Source organism: Vidua macroura, chromosome 3, assembly GCF_024509145.1.
Source record: "Vidua macroura isolate BioBank_ID:100142 chromosome 3, ASM2450914v1, whole genome shotgun sequence".
Taxonomy (NCBI): Eukaryota; Metazoa; Chordata; class Aves; order Passeriformes; family Viduidae; genus Vidua; species Vidua macroura.
The window spans coordinates 29,442,643-29,465,909 of record NC_071573.1 but is presented as its reverse complement, the minus strand read 5'-3'; the positions used below and the strand labels follow the sequence as shown (position 1 = coordinate 29,465,909).

Genomic DNA, 23,267 nt, shown 5'->3' with positions numbered 1-23,267 from the left:
TGCTGCCCATGAAGCAGTCAACACGCATGACTGCCCTCTGCTTTTGTTGTTTTTATTGCAAGTTAAGTGTTCGGCACTTCTCAGTAAGTGGTTGCTTGCACACTTGAAGGTCACTGAGTGAAATCAAATTAACTTCTAAAAACACTTAAGTTGGTCTGTTTTTTCTTCTAAATTATATGCTTTTTCTTTAACATTAAAGTTTTTAAGACCATAAAGAATCACATTTAATGCTGTGAGAAGTTAGAGGGAAACACTAAAAAGTGAATGTTCTCATGCAAGCCTCTGTTTTCATAACATTATCCCTAAATTAGATAAATCTGATATTATCTTCCTTTTCTCTAAGCTCCTTTTGAATTGTAGCTTCAAATACATAGACTACATTGTATGTACGTGATTCCCGTTACAGATCCCACTCCTGGCAGACTAACACAGTATTTCTAACTTAGCACCTGAAAAGTCTGTCTGACATCAAAGTTGTTTTGTCAACATTAATAGCAAGCTTATTAGACATTTTCAGTGGATCATACTAAGCTCTGTAGGACTTCTGGGATGGGTCAGGGTTGCCCACAGAGGAGTGGCCAGTCCTTTTGTGGGGTAAGCCAAAAGAAACATCCATCGGTGGTACCAACGTGGTTAGGCTGTAGTGGCACGTCAGTGTGGTAAAATGGGATAGCGCTTAGGTGAGTGCCCTGGAGGGGATGCTCACAGTCACTCCATCCCTTAAACGCTCGGTGCCGACTTGGAGACACACCAGTGGCAGAATCCCTGTGTGCCAGCTGAGGTACAGCTCCGTGTGAGGGATTGTGACCACGGCCGTGGCTCAGGAATGCTGAGCCTCTGGTGCCGGCTCCAGCAGGGATGCGCACGCACGGCTCCATTCACAGAACTGGCCTTGCTGAGCTCTGTGCCTCTTGGCCTGCGTGCTGTGCAGGGCTTAGGATTGCTTATCTTGGATCTTGGTGATTCCCTAGTGGATTTTCTCTGGTAGCATTGGCCTGTTGCAGCTCTTCAGTTGAAATACTGTGTACTGACAGTGAGGTTTCATGAAGTGATTGAGCCACTTCAGTGCCTCTGGTGCTTTTCCTCTGGCTTCTTCTGTATCACCTTTTGCAGCCTGATGCCTCCATGCTACCTCACTTGTTCTGGTGAATGCTTTCAAAGTAGTTAAGGATTTGTTGCAGTACACTGCCTTGTGAGGGGGTTGTTTTTGTTAAGAAAAAAACCCCCTTGCCCTTCTGTCTGCCAAAAATAGGCCGCATTTATTTTGTTCAACTTTTTGTTTTTAGTACTCTGGCTCTCTCTTTTTTTTTTTTTTTTTTTTGTTTTATTGACTTTGACAGATTTAGAAGACTTAATCTTAGAACTGTCTCAAGAAAACATGCAAAAGTTCAGGCTGACTCAGATAGCTGTTACGGCTTTTGCTGATTAATAGTTCAATAACAATATGCTTGTTTAAACATTATTTTGAACAGAGTCCCTAAGTGCCTTTATAGCAAGAATAATGATGAGGTGCTATTAACATGTAAGTTTAAGGTAAAATTTATGAAAGTTTTGTACAGAAACAGAAAGAAATTGAGAACAAGCTCCTAAACAAATCTGGTTCCCTCTGTTATTGCCTTAATTACTCTGTTTTGCACATCTAAACTAAAACTCTAAAATCCCCTGTAGCAGAAAATAGGGACTTTTCTTCTTGAGGCTGAAGATACTCTGTATGATTTCTGCTGGTTTTAGGAACACAGTGTGCGTCTTTCTCTTTTTGATAAAATACCTAAAATCTACAGAACCATTTTTGCTTCAAGATCTTATCTAGTCTATACAGAGTCAGAAAAGCAGTAACCCACATAAATCCCAGTCACATTTCTGGGACCTATAACACAGTTAAATCATTGCTGTGCAAATGTGTATCTCTGCTCTCCTGAACAGGGACTATCTTCTTAACATCCTGTCTTAAGTCAGCACCAGAAAATAGAAAGATGAACATGGTACAATGACCTGAATGAAAGTTTACCCAAAGTGAAACATCCTTAAAATATATATGCTGGCCCAAGGTAACTCCAGTTCATTCATATGTTTTAAATAAATTAGGGGCATAATGTTAATTTTTGTTTCTACCAAGTGAATAAAATGCATTCCATAAAAAAAAATTAATGTAAACTAGCCTCATGAGTAGCTAATTTAGTTTCTGTTGCAGTGATAAAAATTTTCATTAGTATGAATGGAAGTAATTATTCTGTTTTGATCCATGCATATTATACATATCCCTTATTCATTAACTCTACTATGCTAAGTAAAAAGCAGCTACTCCTCACAGAATACTGCCAGAGAGAAAGTGTGGATTATTGGAGCTGAAATTTACAATGCCAAATTTGTGGTAGGAGACTAAAGATAACAGTGTTATAGGCAGTGGTTGAACAGAATTCTTGGAGACTTTCTAGATCTATATATGCATATATCCTAATTTTAGTTTTTTTGGGTTTTTTTTGGTGTACATACATTTGTATGTACATATACTCATATGCGCGGTTCAATGTCCTAAAAAAATTTTGTTAAAAGTAGTTGTATAAAAATAATTAAATAATTAAACTAATTTTTGGATACAGTTTTAAATACATGCATATATATAAAGGTAACATTTGTCTATGTGTATCAAAGTTGAGTGGTGATTATTGTGTTGCTATAGATGCCAGGTTGTATCTGTGATTTAAGTGCTGGTCCTCTTTTTATTCTAAACCCATTGTATGCATACTTCTCTACGTAGCATCGCAGCAAAAGTGCTCTTGTAGAAGTGCTTTTCTCAAGTTACTTTATTGAACTGTGTGTTGCATAATTATTCCTCTTAAGTCACACTTTTCCTGATTTTTTTTTTGTTCTATGCAGGTGCTCTTTCCGTACCTGATCACACAAAGAGTGCAATAAATAGCAAAACAAGAGAGAGATCAAAGCAAGCCAGACCATGCAGTCCTTTAGAAATCTTGGCTAGCTCTCTTGTAAATAAAAGTGCCTCTAAAGCAGAAGGTATTTAACTGCTGTATTTATACAGGTTTTGATTGGCAGTTCAGTTATTAACCTCATAAAAACACAGCAGCATAAACTAGTATGAATGTTTATTCTAGCACTTCTATCTGAAGGAAAATGAAAAACAAGATATAGTGGCATATTCTTAGTTCCTTTTAAGTATTTATTTTAGGTATGTGTAGCATAAAATAATGTTTTTTCAAGTCAGTGAACTCAAACTATTTTGCTTACTGTTCTGGGATTTAAGTGTTTTCTAATTACTAACAAAACAAATGTTAGACTTACTGCAGGTACAGAGTCACCACATCTTTATTAAATTTTCAAACCCCACATCTTTAAGATGATGCTTCTTTCCCCTTCATAGTGTTTTCCATTTCATGTAGGGTAGAAGTGAAATCTGAATTGTTTTTTGCAACTCATTTGATGAGTTTACAGAAAAATTGTGCCTTTTTGTCACGGACGAGGTAGCCTGTATCATGTTAGGTCTAGAAAAACAAGTATGCAATAATCTTCTGTATCCTTGCCATTGGGCTTATTAGCCAATGCATTACACCATTTTTTTTTTTTACAGTTGTTTTTTCCAGGCTTCATTGTGGCCTCCCACAAAATTACATGGCCATTTTGCCTTCTAAGGCAGCACTAAAATTCTTTTTTGCGTGTGAAATGTTTTATTGAAAGCAGTTTGTCATGAGTCCTGAGACAGTATGTGATTTCAGGAATTTAACTCTTAGGTATATTCTTTAAACAAAATTATCTGAGGCAAATTAAAATTTGTATATAATCTCTATTTTTAAAGGAACTTGCCTGCTGCTATTGTCTGTCTCTGAGTAAGAATAGTGATGGTTCTCTGGTGGTCATCCAGAGGGACTGTTAACCAAGAGCTTTCATAAATATATAATACTTCTGAAATAAAATTTTAAGTGATTATTTTTATTTGTACATCAAGCTAGTATTTTAAATACTGTCGTACAATGTGGCAAAAAAATAGTTTATGCTAAATTAAAGACTAAGTTACTAACTTAATAAAAACTGTTAAATCTCAAGAATTTTGTTCTGAGCAGGATCTGTTGTTTACTGTACTTGCAGTGGCTTGTGATGGCCAGCAAATACAGGAAGACAAGGAAAACACTGATCTTTTAAGAAAGCAATGATAAAACCGTGGTGGCAGAGTGGGAATTAGCTAAGTGGAACCATACAAACTGTAAAGGGATCTCTTTGTCCTGTTTCCTTGATTCCCATTGAGAGTTCTACTGCTAACAACACTCCATCAGGTCAGTGCTGTGTTTGGATGAGTTAAAACCTCCAAAGTTTAAAGGACATTTCATAACTATTGTGAGTAACAGTGCTTCATTCCCCTGCACAATTTAAAACTTCCAGGCTATGATTTGTGACCATTGGTCCTTTCTGTACTCTCTGCAGCTACTGCAAGAAGATTATTAACTCTATAGTCTTTGATTCCTTCAAGTGGTTGTAGGCTGCTGTTAGATCTACCCTGGACCTCCTCTTTGTCAAACAGAACAAACCTTCAGCTTCTTTTTACAGGGCGTGTTCTGTAGGCCATGCCCATCTGAGCAGCTCTTTGCTGAACCCTCTCTTGTGTGTTCTGATCTCTTCTGAACTTGGCAACCCAGAACGTGAGAGGGGATTCCACATGCAGCCTCACTGATCTGCTGCTGTATGCGTTCTAATGACCACATTCCCATGTGTGGTTTGCCCTGTGAGCAGTGAGGATATGCCCTTGGTTTCCACTGTAACCCATATATTTTTCCCTTGGGGCTGTTGGTTTCTAAGCCAGTTGGTTTTCACCCTGTGCTGATGCTCAGGGTTATTCATCCCAGGTGCAAAGTCTGTAGTTTTATGAATTGTCCTCCTTACTTTCGAATAATTTCAAATGTTATATATTTACCTTTGTAGTTGTATAATATTATGCTGTTTTGCTGTCTTCTAAAATACAAGATAAAATTACCCTTTGAGTCATAAATAGTAAATTCTTTGAGTTTTGCTTCCCCTATAGTTAGAACCTTTCTGTTTTCTCTATCTTTATTGCTGTTATTCATCCTGTCATGGCATGCAGATGATTGTCATATAATTTAGCCCTATTAAAGGAGCAAAAAATTAATGTAATTCTTAAAGCATGTCTGAAATCAGCTTTGGTCTTTACCATGACCTCAGCATAAACCAATTTGCCATACATATTTTTCTTGGTGTTTTCTGTGTAGTTAAAAAAAGAAGTTTCCCATTTATTGAGTTTATGCTCTGAAATCTATCTTTTTTATCAGGGAAATAGGCTTCCTATATTTTGAGACAGCATCTAACTGTTTAATAAGTGATTAGGGTCAGGGAAAGAACACAGATGTTAAAACGGGCAACTAAAACCTAGTCTAGTCAGGTTAGCCTAGTTAAGTTGCATTGTGGGATTTTTTTTCATAATTCAGTGAGGTCAGAAGAAGCAAATTTGTAAAATGTATATTGTCTACATAAATCTGTCATTTTGAATGACAGTTTTGACAAAGTCTGTCTTGGTTTTCAAGTTCTTTCAGCAGCAGTTGTCCTTGCAGTGCCAGGAGTATGTTGGGTTCTGTTTCTGCATTACTGCTCTTTCACATAAAGGATCATCTGACATGGGGTTAATGATTCCAATGTAAGGATTGTTACAACACAAGCAGATTTTACAGGAGACAATTAAAAATATTTCTGTAATTTCATCAAAGCTATATTCTTGGTCCTGATCTAAGTGTGCCTTGTCTATATTTTTTTCACATTCCAGTTCTACTTTTTATTTTTAAATGTAATGTAATTTTTCCCTGTCAAATATCTGACCATATATTTGTCAGCTGACATGAGATGTTAGCAATATTTGTTTCAAAAAGAACGCCAGAAACCTTTGCTGCCCTCAGAAGGTTGTCTCTAAATCTCACCTATGTTATACTCAAATATGAGCGAGCACATTTGCTGCATATGTTCTTTTATATGTCAGTTACTAAAAACAGCCCACAAGGTTATAAAGCTTCATTCTTCTGAAAAATAAATGAAAGAGCAGAAGCAGGTAATCTCTGACATGTCACAGTAAAATGATATGTATGCCCCAGTGTCACAGCAGAATTTTAATCTCCTGGACTGTTCTCTTAAGTGTACAGCACAGTTTTAAAAAGAGCACTGCAATGTTCATGGTTTTATTCTTAAATGTATTTTTAAAATGCAGTTAAATAATCCACCCACTTGTTATGTATAAAGGTGGAATATTTTGTTAGAAAGACATTAATTAAATAAACACAGATGTCAGCCCTAGAGTTCTGTAGCATCAAGTTGCTACTGAGACAAACACAATTGTTTAATCACTGGAGATGTCAGTTTTTCATGAATTGGTTCTAGAAGTTTGATGTTACTGACATTGCCACGAGCAAAGCACATGAAAACTTCAAAGCACACGATTCTTGGCTTAATTTAAGCCACTCCACGTTCTGTTCTGCAAAGTGATAAAGCCAAAGAACTGGTGCTAAATGAATGGAAGAACTGCTGACACTTAGGAGTATAATAAGGGCTTCTGGGTTAGGTTACTTCAGAAAAAGTAAAACTGGTTTTTGCATCTTTTCTGAAGAAGCGTTACAAACACTCTAAACTGTATATCATGCTTAAACCAGACTTTCCATTGAAGTCTTACAGACTTACAATGGCTTTGAGTTTTCTTTTTTTTTTTTTTTTAATTTTTACCCCTAGCACTAGTAGTTTCTTTCTAACTTAGCTGTGATTCAGTTATTTTCCAAGTGCTTATTGATAGCTGTTAAATTCTGTCCTTCCTATCATCACATGCTTTCAAAGTAACTTCTTGCCAGTTGATGGGACTTCCATATTCAGCCAAAGATTTTTCTTCCCCTGCTTTTGCCTGCTCCAGAATCTATTTAGGAGGAAGAATTTGACTGAGGGGCACACAGAGAAGTGTTAGGAGTGGTGGGTGTAGTTTGATTCCATATGACATGGTACAGAAGATACTTCTGTATTACTGTTTCCTGTTAATGGAACATCTTTTCAGGTGGGGAGAACTGAATGAAAATGGCAAAAAAACTATTGTATGTCTCTATACATAAACATTCTTTGTCAGTCAGTCTTTTGAGTACTAAACCATGACTGCTGTGTCTAGCCATCAAAATGAAACCTTTTTTGAATGGGTTGTACTCTGTCATCTGGCTTTTGCAGAATTGCTTGCATGAAAAAACATTACATTGTTAAACTAGAAACTCTGGGAAACATTAATAGTGCATCTTAAGTACTGCAGTATTCTGCATGGATACAGTTTTTCAAATTATTTTTGCCAGTGAATTTAGTGGGATATAAGTGCTTCCACTAGTTTCTCTCTCAGCCTTTCTACATTAAGCATCATTTTAATTAGGTACTTGAATGACATTTTACATATGGGAAGAAGGATTTTGTTGTAAGCACCATCAGCCCATTGATAACTTTTGTGTTTCAGTACTCTACTTCCTCTCTCAGTGAATAGTATTCCACCAGTTCATTGTTTGGGTCTCAGTAATTCCATTTGAAATTTTGGCTTGTGAAATTGTGCTTCTTAGAGTTAGTAACAGGAAAAAAGAAAATACTATTTCAGAGTCTGTGGTTGAACGTACTGTTAAAGATGATCTCTGAAGCAATATAAAAATAGTTTCAGCTGGACATGGGGTAAAATAGTAGTATCGTAAGGCTCTTCTCAGTTACTTCTCTTATAAAGACATTTTAGGGGGAGTAGATGTAAAATCTTGTGATCTGTAGAATGTTTGGTTTAAGAATTTAATTATGGTAGCTCTGTTGCCAAAAATCTGTGTTTGAGCTATGTCAGTGACTAATGAGAAGGTAGTTATCTGTATTTTTAATTTAAACCTATTGTTCCCTGTCAGATCTGTCGTAGAATAGCAAGAATAAGTTTGTTTCATGAAGACTGTTGGCAGTGGCTTTGGGGTTGTTTTAGTCCACATTTATGTGATATGTTCTTTTATAGCTATGTCAGGGATTTGTCTTCTTTTAAAGATATGGATAGCTTATTACCTGTGAAGCCTAACTCCCATTGTGTGCATGTGTATATGCATGAATCTGTTTATATAACTAGCGTGCATGGGACATATCTCAAAGTGCTAGTACTTGCTTTTAAAGGAGTATGGTTTTTGATGAAATTAATATAAAATATGTGGCTTAGTGTCATGAACAGTTTTGAAGAGCAGAACCATTATACTTTTTATTGTTCCAGTCTCAATTACAGGACACAAATAGTTGTGTGTACATGTTTCCAGGAGCAAAAAGCATGATCAGCATTAAAAAATGAAACAACTAAATTCCTCTGTTCCATACTGTCTAGCTGTTTTGCTTCCTGCTTATTCCCAGTTGTGCATCTCCTTGCCTTGACATCACCAAGTAGTGGATTCACACTTAAATTAATGCTCTGTATTTTGAGCACACTTTTTAATTTTGCAGCACTTCTGATAATGTATAGTGTTTCTTGTTTCCCCTCTGAACTGGAGGCCCTTTAACAGTCTGCTCAGACAGTTGTGTCTCCTTTTTTCTGAAAATGCCTGTGGACATCTTCTCTGCACATATTGCCTGTCAGTGGTTTTGATTAGGCTGCCTTCTCCTATCAATAAGCTCTGGAGCAGTAAAGCAAGTAGTAGGTTATGTCGGTTATATAAGTTACCCACTTCAGTAGTTATAATTTTCTTTTCCTGTCAAAAAGATTTATGAAACCATGCTAATTGCAAAGAATTTTGAGGCTTTATAAAGGTATTCAGTTCCATTATTTAATATTGATTCAAATGTGGCTACTGAATTTTTAATACATTAAAAATTGACCTGGTTAAAAGTACTTGTGCTGCTTGGATGTAGTCTTCTCTTAAATTTATAAGCAGTGGCCATCCATTCTATAGGAAACTTGACCCCAATTCTGCTTTTGCTTTTTGCACTCTGTAGCACAAGAGATGGAGATGTCACAGCATTTTTGGATAGAACTTTTTCTTTTTAAATGCTGAGTTCTTAGTGTTTTACATAGGAAAATTCAGTAGGATGGCCTGTTTGATCGGATGGATCTTAGGCTTTGTGCTGTCTCTAGCTTTGCATCTTCAGTTTGCTACATACTTTGTGCAAAAAGATTGAAGTAGTTTTGAGGACACTGTTAGAAAAAATTGCATGGGTGTCTTCTGCTTAAATAACCAGTTATTATCAATATTGATGTCTTTGTCCTCATTAGTGCTTCAATTTATATTAATTCAGTTTTAATACTTCCATTTTAAAATTTTTTAATCTGAAATCTGTGTAGCTATTAGAACTACTGCAGATTCCTTTATTTTAGTTCTAGCAGTTCACTATATTGTATATATATTCACAGAATTTTTCTTAAGTGCCTTGGGAAAGTTTCCTGTCCCTCTTTGAACATTTGTTTCCACCTAACAGTCTGGTTTTTCTCTGTTTATTCTGTGGCCTGTGGCTAAGGCATGTTATGTTAGCTGAGTGCTGGACGGAGCTGTGCTGATGTTTGCCATGTGCTCGTTTACTCGTGCATGATTTTTTTTTTTTTTTTGTCTGCTTATTTTTATGCATATTCAGTCTTGCCATCTCATTGTGGTTTTTTTCCAAACCTGGATCTGTCTGCTTTTTGGAAGCTTTGCATTGGAGTCATGCTAACATGGAACATTTATCTTGGTTGATCTTGTAGCAAGCAAACTCTGCAGTTGGCTTTGTTTTTCTAAATGATGGCCTTTCATTTATTTATTTTTAAAGGAAGTCTTTTTAATCTGCATACCATCTATGTCTAATTAGAGCTTCCCCACGGTAACATTCAAGTGGTTCTTGCTTCGATGATGCTGAATAGTTTCATATAAACCATGAAGCCATCCTTTATCTGATGAAAAGATTGTAAAACAAACATAGAAACTTTCTACTTATATCTTTTTAGCTTGGATTGATTTGTTGTTGCAGCTTTAACTGTGCCACCTTACTGGTTCTGGCTAGGGATGAGTTTGTGAGGTGTTTGTACTCTTTTCTGGTTTGAGCATGGTTGCTCCATCTAAGGAAGCAGAAATGTGGCCTGCAGTGTCACTACTGCCATGTGCTGGAAGCAGCACTGTGGAAAGAGGGCTAATGGAAGCTCAGACTCTTCTGACACTGCATTTTACAAATCTTCCATGAATTACTATTATGAGGTGCATTTTAGTATCAGCAAGCTATCTGTTAGTTCATGTCTATTAAGTGTATTCTATTAGCTATTTAGGACATGAGCCATGCTGAAGTGTTGTCTTCTCTTGTTCAACCAGAATATTGTTAAAATACTGTCAGAATTTAAACTGTTGTATCTTTTTCTTTTTGGTGCGATTAAGGGGCTAAGATCCCTTTTTCCCAGAAAGGCCTGATCAGTTTAGCTGACAAAGTGTTAGTGAGCACACATAGAGACAGTTACTTAACTTGTGTGGACTACACTCTTATTATTTTTCATTAAAACATTATGCTTTATTCATATGAGAGTTCATTGTGTGTGCGTGGTTCTTCTGTCTCTCCAGCTTCACTGTAGCATCAGAAATACAACAAACAAACTGATGTTTTGAGTGTAACTAATTACTGCAGAATGTTAATTATGACTCCATTTCTTTCTGCAGAATGACGGGAAGGGAGTTTTTCTCTCGGTTTCCAAGCCTTTATCCTTTCCTTCTCAAGCAGTTAGAGGTTGTAACCAGCACTTTGAACAGGTAAGATGATGTCTGAGAAAACTTTGAAATACAAAGTGAGGTGAAAAGGTTCAACTGAGTTGTGTCACATACACACCCTAGTGTCATTGTATACATCAGTGCTTCTTGAAATGATACAGTTCTAATGTTTTTGCTAAGGCTTTTTTTCTTTTAACTTTGGCACATTGCATTAAGTCTCTGAAGACTGAACTACTGTTGACTAATTAAGAGTTGCTGTGTTCTTAGGATCAGATGTTAAGGAACTTACGTTTTTCAGGGAAACAGAACCCGGGTATTTGAGTGTCTCACATTTAACAATGAGGCTTCCCAGCATGTTTAAGTGATAGGGGGTCATAGGCCTCAAGTAACACCACATGAACACTTCCCAGCCTGTGGCACACTGACTCTGGGGAAGGTCCTTGATCTTGTTTTAAAGACTCCACAAATGGTGGCTGAGAGCTACAATTTGATCAATGCAGATGATACCATTTGGATGACGCTGTTACCTCCAGGTTCATGAACTTCTAAAGTAAACTAGTGCTGGCTTTGTTTTTTCTTAAAATGCTGTGATATAAACTGTGGAAGTTGAGCAGCTGATTTATGGGTGAGGTTCAGCTGACTGTTTAATGGGCCTAGGAAGCAGGAGTTTCACCAGTCATTCCATGTTTTGCAGTCTCTGCTCTAAGAAAAGAGGTTGTGTATATTCTGCACAGCAATCCACTCTACCTGACATTATAAAAGGTGACAGTGTCATCACTGGCAAATTTTGGGAAGTTTTTCAGTTGAAAAAGATTGAGCACTGTGTCTGAAATGTTGGTCTTAAATGCTTTTTCAATGTGGATTAAGACTTGTATCTTATTATTAGTTGTTAAATAAATCAAAAAGTATTGATTTTAACTTGGTTTTCTGGTTGTTTTTACTATATGAATAGTAGACCCTCAGTGTCAATGACAAGAACTATTCTTTAGTAAAACATGTTATTTACTAAACACACATTTCCTTTCAAATTGATAAAAGTACATTTTTTAAACCACCTCTTTGAAACTCTGCTCTCTGTTTCCCGGTTCATAGAGAAACCTTATCTGCAGGTTTTTAATATTATTTAAAAATGAAGGCAACTCACCACATTTGGGAATAAAGGAGGCTTGGAATAATGTGGGAAGGTGAAGGCAATACAGCCATGAGTGTCTTCATTAGAAGGGTCCCCTTTAGAAGAACTGGATGCCATATTTGGTCCCAGCTGGGTTTGCACTCCCATGCAATGATCAGCCTAGGATAACTCCTTGAACTTGAGGTGCAGAAGGCTATTTCATAGGGAAGAGGTTCAAGTCTAGTGTGAAGGAGGATGCTTTTTTTCACCAAATGCTTCTTACACCTTTTTATTTAGTAAAACTGAAGAGTTGAAAATCCATCCAAGCCTGTTTCTTTTGCTCTTAATCCTGGGAAGACTGTATCCATCACCAATGGATGGCTCTCACTCAGCACTCAGCACAGCACCATTTGTCCCCTTTATTATAAGGTAAGGTGATTTTGTAGTGGTTTCTTATGTGGTGGGAGCTCTTTTTTGAATCTTCAGAATTTTTTAAATAAAATTACTTTTTAAGCTTCTCTTCAGTTTTAGTCCTTAAAGGAAAAAATGGTATGAATTGGTTGTACTTTCCTATATTATTATTGTTTTAGAGAATTAGAAAGAATATTGACTTAGGCAAATCATTGTATGACTTGTTTGAAAATCTTCATCTGCTAATGCTGTATGGCATGACTGCTGCCACTGAGAGGGTAGATTAAAACTGATTACCTTGACAGATTTTAGCAATGCAAGATTTGGTATACCAGCTTCTGATGGGTTTTTTCAGTCCTGCAGAATGATTGTTTGCAACACATAAATGTAATGTCTAATACATAGATTTGTAGATGTGTGTATGTATCTCTTTCTAAATCCGTCCATGAATATATACGTAGCTAGATAAAGATCTGGATCTGTCCTTTATCTAAAGTGTTTCTAAGATGACTTTTCAAATATTTATACAGTGTAACTTTCATTTTATGGTGGTTTCAAGAAGCTATTCAGCTGACATTTTGCTACTCTGTATGCCTCCTGTTGGGGATTAGGAGCCTCATAAGGGAGTCAGAGCTGTGGTGGGTAGGGAGAAATGAGCATCACCAGTATTTGTGAGGAAGTCCTGCTGTCTGTGTGAAAGCTTCAGTGCAGTAGGGTGAGAAATTTCTGTGCCTAGTCTTGCTCATCTAGTAGTAAAACAAGACAAAGTTGTTATCCTAAGGTCTTCCAATTTTTTTTAAACTACGGTTTGTTAGAAAATAGCATCTCTGCTTCTTTTTCACAGCATATGTGATGTGTTTCTTGCCTTTTATGCTTTTTTATGAATTTTCAAGAATAAATACTATTTTTTCTGAAAGGAAAAAACCAAAACCTGTAGTAGGAGTTTTTAAATACACTGTATTTAACAATAAAATATGTTTGGCTTTCTGCTGTATCTGAATCCTAAATGCTTTTTGGGAAGTGTTTAAAACTATTTGTTACATCAGTAATCGACTTTGTATTGATGCCTTTATTAATGCACTGGAGAATGCTTTTTTTTTTTTAATGAAATGTTTCAGCATAATTTTGGTTATTGCTAATAGATTAACTTTTGATAAACTTTTGATTACAGCTTTTTAGTTTTGTCTTTGTTTCTATTATGACCACTACTTTTTGCAAGGTACATACACCAGCAAAATAACGTTTCACAGTTACCTAGCTTATTGTCTTGAGGTTATTTAAATTCATTCAGAAGATGTGGGGGGAGAACCCCCATAAAATCTTTAAGCTAAGAACCTTGAATATTTAAGAGACCTGTACTGTTGAACCTACTTTCCTTTAAGTGTTTCCTTTAAGTGTTAAGTTTCCTTTTCCTTAAAGAGGACTGATGTGGCTGATAAAGACGCTGTTTTCTGCATTTCCTTTCCATTGATTTTGCTAGTGAATGCTGTGGATGCAGGTGTAAAACTAGCATAAAATTACCGTGTATTTGTGACAAAAAATTGTAGGTGGTTGTACAGACATGCATTTTCTGTCTTGTTACTTAGCAAAGTATAGAAATTTTTATGGTTGCTCAGGGAAAAAACCAAGGATTCTGCAGAGGTAAATGTATTTATGATATAGTGCAGTGTGTTGTTACTGGCTGTATTTCTGTCTGCAATTCTTACACTCTTGTTATTTGAATGCTGTAAGTGTTTTCTGTTCATTCTGACTGCATTTGTTGGAATATGCAGGGATGATTTTTCTTGGTAAAATAAACATGTTGTTATTTTCCCATCTATTTCCCTTTCTATTTTTCATTATACAGGAACAAATGAACAAAAATAAAATTGTTTCCTATTCATTTGGTTGTTCTTCAGAAGGTGGTAATGAAGTAACCTATTAGGATCAAAGAGAAGGTCTGGTGCCAAAGGCCCTGTGTACCAAGTCATTAAAATGTGTATATAAACGTTTCCTTTGAATTTCTCAGTGCAATGTTATATTCTAGAGCATCAATTACATGGTAGTCCAGTGCAATTATAACATGTAATTGCCATGCATTACCATGAGATTTTTGTTTAGGATGGTGTACCAGTGTCAGGGAGGGATGCAGCCATGCGGTGAGGAGAGAGGAAAGGTGAGTGTGACCCATACGTGGTCTTAATATCCCTTCCAAGGCTGAGCCCACAGGGAAGTGACATTCACTTGCTGCACTGAGAAGATGAACAGAATATTGTGTTTGCAAGGAGTGAGCAGTTCTGTGAACAAAACTGGGTTGAGCCGAAAGAATTCAAGCTGGGATTTGAAGAGTTTCACTTAAGCTCGAGTGGAATTTTCCATCTAGTGGGAGTAGAGCTGTGGTTGCTCTGAGATGAATTGCACAATATGAGCAGGATTAAATGGTGCAAGGACAAATCTCAATCTCTGTGCACATAGTTGTTACTCCCTGTTGAACTAGGGCATTTGATTACCTATCTGCAGTTCTATTAAGCTATTTTTCCCCCTGCAGATGTTTTATTTGGAAGGGAACACTTTGATTCACAGCTTATTACCTCACTTTTTATTTTTTTTAAAGAGCTAGATAGGTCTGTTTTAATGGTTACTTTCTAAGATGAAAGAATGTACAGCATGTTTTTGATTAACAAGGGAGGTAATCGGGAGGTAATGTTTTAAGTATGAAACAAAAACATAACCTCCCTTTTGCCTCCCTCTCCCTTTTTCAAAGACCTGTAATCTCTTCAGAATGATCTAGAATTGAGTTACCTTATGTCCTCTCGTACCATGGCACTGACAGAGTGTATGTTTATTGTTAAATGTTCTGGGCTGAATGCTCTGAAGGAGTAAAATGGGTATTGCTTTATTAACTTGAATTCTTTTTCAGTAATTGAAAAAAAATTGAATAGTCACTCTCTATTTAAGAGAGTGACTTTGTAATCTTTCAGAAAGTTTTTTAAAAATTAGCTTTAAAATGTCAAACAGTATAAGGTTTTAGAACCTTATTGGATGTATGTGCCTTCGCTTCCCCTTGACAAAACTTTATTCTTCATGAAATTTCCTCTTTAGAACTTCAGCAAATAGATTTCAAAGCAGTGCTGCTTCTAGGTGTATTATGTTGCAAGAAATGTGAACATCTTCCCATGAAATTAACAGAGTTATGAAATAGACACTGTTTCCTTGGGCAGAATTTTGTAATCTGTAATGTGTCTTCGTGCAAAATGGAGGAGCTAAATTCCCAAGTGCCCTGCTGCTGTTTCCAGTCAGGGACCTGGGAGGGTGGCAAATGAAAATACTTTACAGCTGTCCTCTTTCCCTTTCTGCCCTTCTCCATCCACCCCTCTAGACTGATAGGGTTTTGGTTTTGCACTGAGATCTTGTCGTTGGTGTACAATGATAATCACTGTTAGTTAGGATAATCACTGTGACTGTTAGTTAATGATGGATACTAAGATGCAAGGAAAACAATACCTTGTGTGGTGAGGAAAAATGTTCTGTGGGATGGAGCATTGTAATTTTTTTACTTAAAAAAAAAACCCAACCTGTAGCCATTCCTAACAGAGTGTTTAGGGACGGAGAGAGAAAATTCTTATCACCTATGAGTTTTTGAAATAGATTGATCTGCGTTTATTTTAACTTCCTAGCAAGCAGACCAGCTGACCATGAATTCCGAGGCTCTCTGTGAGTTTCAGTTGTGTCTTACTGTTTCATAAATGTGAGAGAGCTCACTTCTTAAGGAAAAGGACTCAGATGTAGTAGTATTAATATTGCAGAAGGTAGTGTGAATTTGAATTTTTACCAGTCAGTAATGCTACTTGCATGTAGGTTGCTCATGTGAGAAAGTTACTCTTTGTTGACTTGTGCTTATAAGTTTGATTGCTCTGTATTGCATTTGATTATGTTAAATTATATCCAGTCTGTCAGGTGACTGGTTCTGTTCCACTGTAGCCCTGTGACAAAGTCGATATGGGCTACATAGGAAGAGAAGCACAAGAATCAGGCAACTGGTGAAGTTTTAGTAACCTGATATCCTCAATTTGTTTGAGAAGAGCTTGGTGGAAATAATTCAAGTATATTCATTTTGTAAGCTGAAATTGCTGTTTAAGTATATTTAAATGCAGATTTGCTGGGGTTTGTTTTGTTTCACACATGTATACTTAGGTGTGTGGGTTTAGTATGTCATCCTGTATCGGACTTTAAAGCAGCCATCTGACTTTCTGTAGGCTGAGCACTTGTATCTTTTGGTAAGTGGCCAAGCAAGGTAGATGACTGTGCTAACTAAGTGTACTTCCTCTGCCTTTCTCCTCTTTCCCCTGTATTTTAGTGTGACATGGCAGCACTAGAAGAATTAATATTAAAACTTCCCTTATTTCAACTGTCATTTCTGTAAGACTGGGAATCTTACCAGGGGTCTGATAAAGAAAGAGCTTTTGTGGGAATGTCTTTTCATATTAGATTAAAATATACAACAAGCTGTTTGTTGCAGCCTTGTTGTATTAAAATAGCTGCTTTTGATTACAGTTGTATATGAAAGCCTCTCCCTGGCTTCCCTTTTCAATTTCACATCTTCTCAGTCTTTCATCTCTGTTTTTTTAATTTGTTTTGGGGTTTTTTTAGTTGCTAATATTTGTTTAGTATAACTGCTCAGCATTATAACTGTCTGCAAATACTGCATTATATGGAATCCCTGTGAGAATGAGAGCAGGCTCTGACTCACTGGAATGCTCTGTCCTTCTTGAGGAAGCTCATGGGGCTGGCCAGTCATTGCAAGATGAAGACAGATACCCTTTTTATTATGGGCAAGGTTCCCAAAACATGGGCTGGTCTAGATATTTGAAAAAAAGAAGCAATGTGCACCCCTAAAGCATACATTGTCTTTTAAATTTTGATTATAGTAAATCTCTTGCTTGACATCTAAAGTAGAAATTTTGCATAGCTGTGGGAGAAGGAGGGAAGGACAGAAATTCATTTCCCCACTGAGCTTATCACTAATGAATTGGGACTGTCTTGGAAGTCTCCCATTTCTAGTTAGTCTATTGTCTGTGCAATCCTGATTTGCATAGTGATTAATACTGATCTGTAAAAATATTTATGGGACACTGTAAATATTTATTAATAAGAAGAGTTTCAGTCCTTTTTGAACTTTTAGCAGTTTTAAATAGCAAGTTGTAAATAGGCTGTAATTTTTTCCAATTTGATTAAGTTCAAATTGTAGTGCTAGAGAAAAATGCAAAGGGCTTGATTGGCAGTAGGCTGCTCAAGACTCTCTGATCTATTAAAACTCTTTATTCATCTTACATTCTTTACTATATTCCTGTCTTTCCTCTGAAATTGTAGACAGATGTGTCATATCCAAGTAGTGCTGATGGGAAAGAACAAGCCTTAGGTGTTTGTTATTAATTTCTTATTCCAGTTTTCACTGTTTTCATCAATCATTGGCAGATTGTCTGAAGCAGGTCAGGAAATATGCGGAAACTGCAGGGAGCTGTCAGATTCATGGGAAATAAAGGGTGACACCTAGCAGAGAGGCATTCATGAGTACTGAGAGTAACTCTTTTTCCAGTATTGCAGGCTCCTGAAGAGGACCAGTGGCTGGGATCCTGGGTTAAAATTTGATGTATGTTGAATTTGATGTATACTTACTTGCAACATGATCCAGTAAAAAATATGATGGGTGCTCAACTGTCAAAATATGATTGGTGAAGTAATTTTATTATTCATTTATATACTTAAAATTAATCAGCAAGTACTCTGCTGGTCAAGATAAGTATCGAAAAAATAACATCTGGAAAAGTATTTGCAGGAAGAAGTATGAAAATGGAGAGAAATAATACATTAACTATCCAGACAATGATATGGGAAACCAAGTATAATGATATTTTAAAAAGCCAATATTCTTTAAAAAGAACAGTCTGAGTTTCAGAAGAGTCAGTACTGGAAAGATCTTTTAGTAATAGGCTAGATACTTTTGGTGGGATGGCTGAAAGGGAAGTGTCTTTGAGAACCCAGATCCCTTGGATGTTTTCATGGGTCTGATGATATGCTTTTTAAATTGCTCATGTTGTAGTTTTGCTTACAGTCATCTGAAGTTTTGAAAATCCTTGCAAGGTGCTGAGACTTGATTTTTCCATTCAGCTTCCCTTTCATAGAGTTCAAAATAATGATAGAGTTGCTAAGACAGAAAATATTCTTTGTTTTGGTTTTTTCCCAACTGTTTGGATAGTAAGTGGTATGTGTTTGTTTCTGTTATTCTGCAGTTGTGAAACATCATGGTAACTGTTCACAAATTAACAAAGTAGAAATATGGTTGTGAATGAAATTGTCTTTTACATGATTTTGAGTTAAGAGCAGTTGTTTTTTTCTCTAGAGTGCTGTGAACCAAAATGGAGGCTCTACCCTCATGTAACTTCAATGATAGTTAAATAAACCTAGAGGCTTCCTACCTAGACAAACTCTTTGAGATTTCTTGATTGGATTTCAAGAACAGATGCCATTTAAATTGCATCAACATGTTCTATGGGAAATCTCCATTTGACAAGAACATATTTCTGTTTCTCTGAAGTTTATACACAGTATTAGTAATAGTTTTCATAGACTCAGATGTCAGAGATCCTAGGTGTTTTGGCTTGGTAAACCACAACAATTCAAGTTTCTGATGTTGATTCAGCTTGGTATCAGTTGGCCACTTGTTTACATTAACCTGGACCTTGGTGACAAGAAGAGAGAAATATCTATAATTTTTCCTTAGAAAGCCCTTGGAAACATATGGAGAAACAGCTCCTGGCAGAGCTTGTGGACAGCTTTCACAAATAAAAGCCTGTGTACTTTGCCTACATACCTTCTGCAGTATTTATGGCTACCCTGCTTCATTAAGTGCTTGTGGAAAATACTGCCCTTACAAAAACATAAGGTTTTATCTTAATTGCCCAAGTTGGAAGAATAAAATACTTAACACAGTGTATAAAGAGGTTAGAAGTTTGGACAACCATTAACTTCACTTTAAAGGAAATAGATAAGAATTTAGGGGATTAGTACTGCATAAATAACGTGAAATTAAATTTGGCTTGTTTCTGTCCATACGTGTTTTTGTTCAAACATTTTCTGAGCTACATTTATGTGTTGATTGTAGATCTAAAACCTTCAGCAAACTGTTGGTAGTTCTGTAATATTTTCCTATTCTTCAGGTAAATTATAAGGAGCTATATCAAATGTCAGTTTTTTCTGGGGTTTGTTTTGATCTTAATCTTAGATGAAAGAACAAAAATTATTTTCAGGCCAATTGCAGTACAGTTTTTCACTGAGAAATAAGATTTTAAAATTAAATGTTTTGGATACTTGCTAAGAAACATTAAAAAACAAAATGGAAGATGGTTGTTTTGTAAGAAACATTAAAAAACAAATTGAAAACCACAAACCAAGGAAATCAATAAATGAACAGAAGAAGGTGTAGATACATGTGTAGCAAATTATCATTGGTATTGCAGGAAACTTTACTCTCCCAGTAACAAATAGGTACTGTCCTGCTGATTCATCTACAGTAAGAAGTCCAAGTTACTTAATTCTGTGGAAGCATGAGTGTTGCTTTTAATTCTATTTTTGGACTTCACTTAGCTTGGGAACTTGTCACACTGCATTTGAAGTTGCCGAAGGTATTCCTTTAGGAGATAATTTGAAGGGGGAAAAATAAACTAGTATATAATCATGAGGAATGCATGCAATACTCTTGAATCTTAATAACCAAACTTGTTGTAATAGGAGCTGAATCTGTTGCTAAATACTTTTCTCTCTGAGCTTTGACCAGCATCCATGTTTTCCCCTGCTCTAATTTCTTGATTTTAATTCTTGCTTTGGAACTGATGACATAACTTGGACTGTATAGCTGTGTCATGGAGGAAAGGCAAAATCTCCTTCTCATACCATCTACCCTGTCTATACAGAATCAGACAGAAGACTTACCACAATTTTTTCTTAGATGCATTTGTTAGGACCTTGGGGCACAGCTAGCTCAAGGATTTAAAGAGTACCGTGTGTGTGATTTTTGCTTATTTATATTTTTCAATCACTTTTATCTTTTAAAAGCTGTAGTAGCTTTGACCTGCTGGCAGAGGTGGTTGGTTTGAATTGCAAAGCCTTTCCTGCCTCATGCTGCACTCTTCTCCCAAACTTTTTGTGATGGTGGTAGGATACTTGGTTTGCCTTAGAAGCTCAGAGGCCTCTTCTGCAGAACATTCACTGTTTCATTAATTAGCAATGACTTTGTTAATAATGCACGGATTGTGTGACAACAGCCAGTAAAACCTGGAAGGAGACATTCCTCTCCTTGTTAGCCCTTCTCACAACTGTAGGAATTACTTAATATAATGAACATATTTTCAGCAACAGGTATAATTTTTCAAATTAATTCTACTCGTTTGTTTCTGTGACCTTTATCTAAAAGGTAATCCTTATTTGCGTTGTTAATTTGGGAAATATGAAGTCTGTTGAGAGGGAGAAATAAGAAGGGGTGGAAAATAAGCACGTAGGAAACACCTGCAGGTTTGTTTTTTCTTTTTTTTTTCTTTTTCAAAAGAAGCTTAAGATATTATTATTTACAGCTAGTGTTCTGTTGTTTGTAGCCAGAGTAATAAATTAGATACTTTGATGTGTGCAGAGGAGTATGGAATCTTTGTGCCTTATGAGAGCTGGTCGTAAATCACATCACATCAGTTGGGAGGGTGGTTCAGGATCTGAGTGTTGAATCTGGAACAGAGCAGTGGAAATGCATTGAATTGAATCTACAGTTACATGGAGCGAAACCTTCTCAGATTTATGGACTTTTTGTTCTTGATCATGGACTGTTTCAAGTAAACATGTTTACATCCAGTTCCTCATGCACCTAGATAAACAGTACTGAGTTCAAGGTGAAATACTACAGTTGTTAATAGCCCTCAGGATTGAATAGAAGTATGTCACATGAGGATTTTTCAAGTTTCATTCTTGTTGCTGCCTTGAAGTATAATAAAATTAGGGTGGCATAATGTATGTTTTTACATATGACAACATTTTAGGTAATTCCTAGATTTTAAAGTCTACTTACATCAGACCTGCATGTAAAGGTAGTGTCACATACTTGAAACATTTCCCCTCCACCACCCCAAGCACCTTTCAAATCAAAGGAGATGGAACAGTTTTAAATGCAGCTTTGCACACACATCCGTGCTGTCCAAATGGATGCAGGACTCCATTGCTGGTATTTCCTGCAGAGAGGATGAGCCTGCAGAAGATTTGCATTGTGCTGTTGGCAGGTGAAGCTCAGAGTCTGGATGAAGTGCAGCGTTTGGAGGTCCTTTTCTGCCAGTATCCCCACAAGGCAACTGCCATCACAGAAATGAGACTCAGGGATGGCAGTGTACTAAACTGCTGCAGGAGGAGTAACCTGAATAGCTTCATAGCCCTAAAATGCTTCTTTCTTGAGCTGCTGAGTTTTGCTGCAGATAGAAACTAAGTTACTGTGATTGCCAAAATTATGCAAAAATATTTCTTGATGCAGTTTGTGAGATTGCTTCCCATAATGGTTGCTAAATTCAAGATAAAACACATTTTTAACAATACAGGTAGTAGACTCAGTCCTAAAGTGTATGGTTTGCAGTTTGGCATAACAATGAGCAAAAAATTGCTAGATTTGGTTAGAATGTTATATTTCTGTTGCTCAGTTGTTTATTTGCATTCAGTCTTTCTATCCCTTTTTGAGAATTGATCCTGTTTAGTTTTATTTACAGATGATAGGTTAAATGTAAGTGGGATCCAGTAAATATCAAAACTCTCTGTTCTAGGGTGCTGCTAGAGGATGGAAAAACTAGTGTAGGTTTTGACATGCTCCTGGCAAACTTCTTGCATGATTCAGGAATGAAGCCAAGTGCCTTCAAAACATGAGAGATGAACACTTAAGTGCCTTCAGGGTATGCAAAAGTTCAGGGATGGGTCACTAGTGGTGACTTGGTATGACATCTGGCATATGCATGTGAAAGGAATATTTTTGAAATATTATCAGTGCTGTTTCTTGCTGGGAGGTGGGGATTGGAAACAATTTATTTTCTTTGAGTGTTAGATTTAAAAACAAATAAATATTTTAAATAAATTAGAAGAAACAGTAGGAATCTTAACCCCTTTCAGATTTGGGAAGCTATTTGTTGATGTGAAATACCTTCCATGTGTTCCCATATATGTTCCTATAAACCAGATACTTTATGATTCCTAAACTTTTGTGATGCTTTTGTTCCTTAGTATGGACTTCATAGGCCTGCTGTTCTCAGGGTTCCCACTAAGGTGTGAGTTGCTGCACCCTGGAGTGTGAGAAGTGTGCATGAATGTACAGCAGCTGTGTAGGATAGTGGCAGGCTGGTGGCTGGGTTGCCCTTTGGACAGGTAGGAGCTGTGGGATTGCATTTCCCTCTGGCACAGAAGGTTGCAGAGCTGGGTCCGCAGTGCCCTGGGGGAGTTCTCCATGACTGGGCACCAGTGTGGTTGCTCTGCAGGAGGACTTCAGGCAGCTGAGAAAATTTTGCCTGTAACGTGAAACTATTTTCTTCTTTCTAAATATAGAGCAGTCACTTCCACGTTCACAATAAATTAGATAAAATAATAGAGTGGAACAAAATTTGGCATGTAAAATACTGTATCTCCATATGTGTAGGTGCATGTGTTATAAGTATTTGATGTTTTACAAGACAAAAAAGTTAAAGACAGGTTATTTAAAAATATGTAGTAATTCATTGCATTGTGTTTTAGGGAAAAAAACCCCTCTTGAAGCATGTAGTATTGGAAAGTACCCTTGCGCAAGTTAGAGGAAACCCTGGAATTTTACCCATTTTCCACTCCTCCTGTGAAAACATGTCAGATTCCTTGGGATCTGTAAAAGGTCATAAACAAAATTAAGAAAATGTGGTTCAGCAGAGCTGAATGAATGGTTGCAGACAATGATTTCTTAGGTTTCAGTTTACTGTGAAGTAGAATTAAAATGTTTCTGTTATTAAAAAAAAGGAAGTTCTTTTAGGAATAGCCAA

At 36.6% G+C, this 23,267-nt stretch overlaps 1 protein-coding gene across 1 annotated transcript in view; it reads left to right on the top strand.

Moving 5' to 3' along the window:
- THADA (THADA armadillo repeat containing) overlaps positions 1 to 23,267 on the top strand; it is a 215,153-nt gene that overhangs the window by 102,716 nt on the left and 89,170 nt on the right. Inside the window, exons 28-29 of the mRNA XM_053972850.1 lie at positions 10,644 to 10,733; positions 12,100 to 12,231. Of these exons, the coding sequence (XP_053828825.1) occupies positions 10,644 to 10,733; positions 12,100 to 12,231 (222 nt within the window). The remainder of the gene's footprint in view (positions 1 to 10,643; positions 10,734 to 12,099; positions 12,232 to 23,267) is intronic.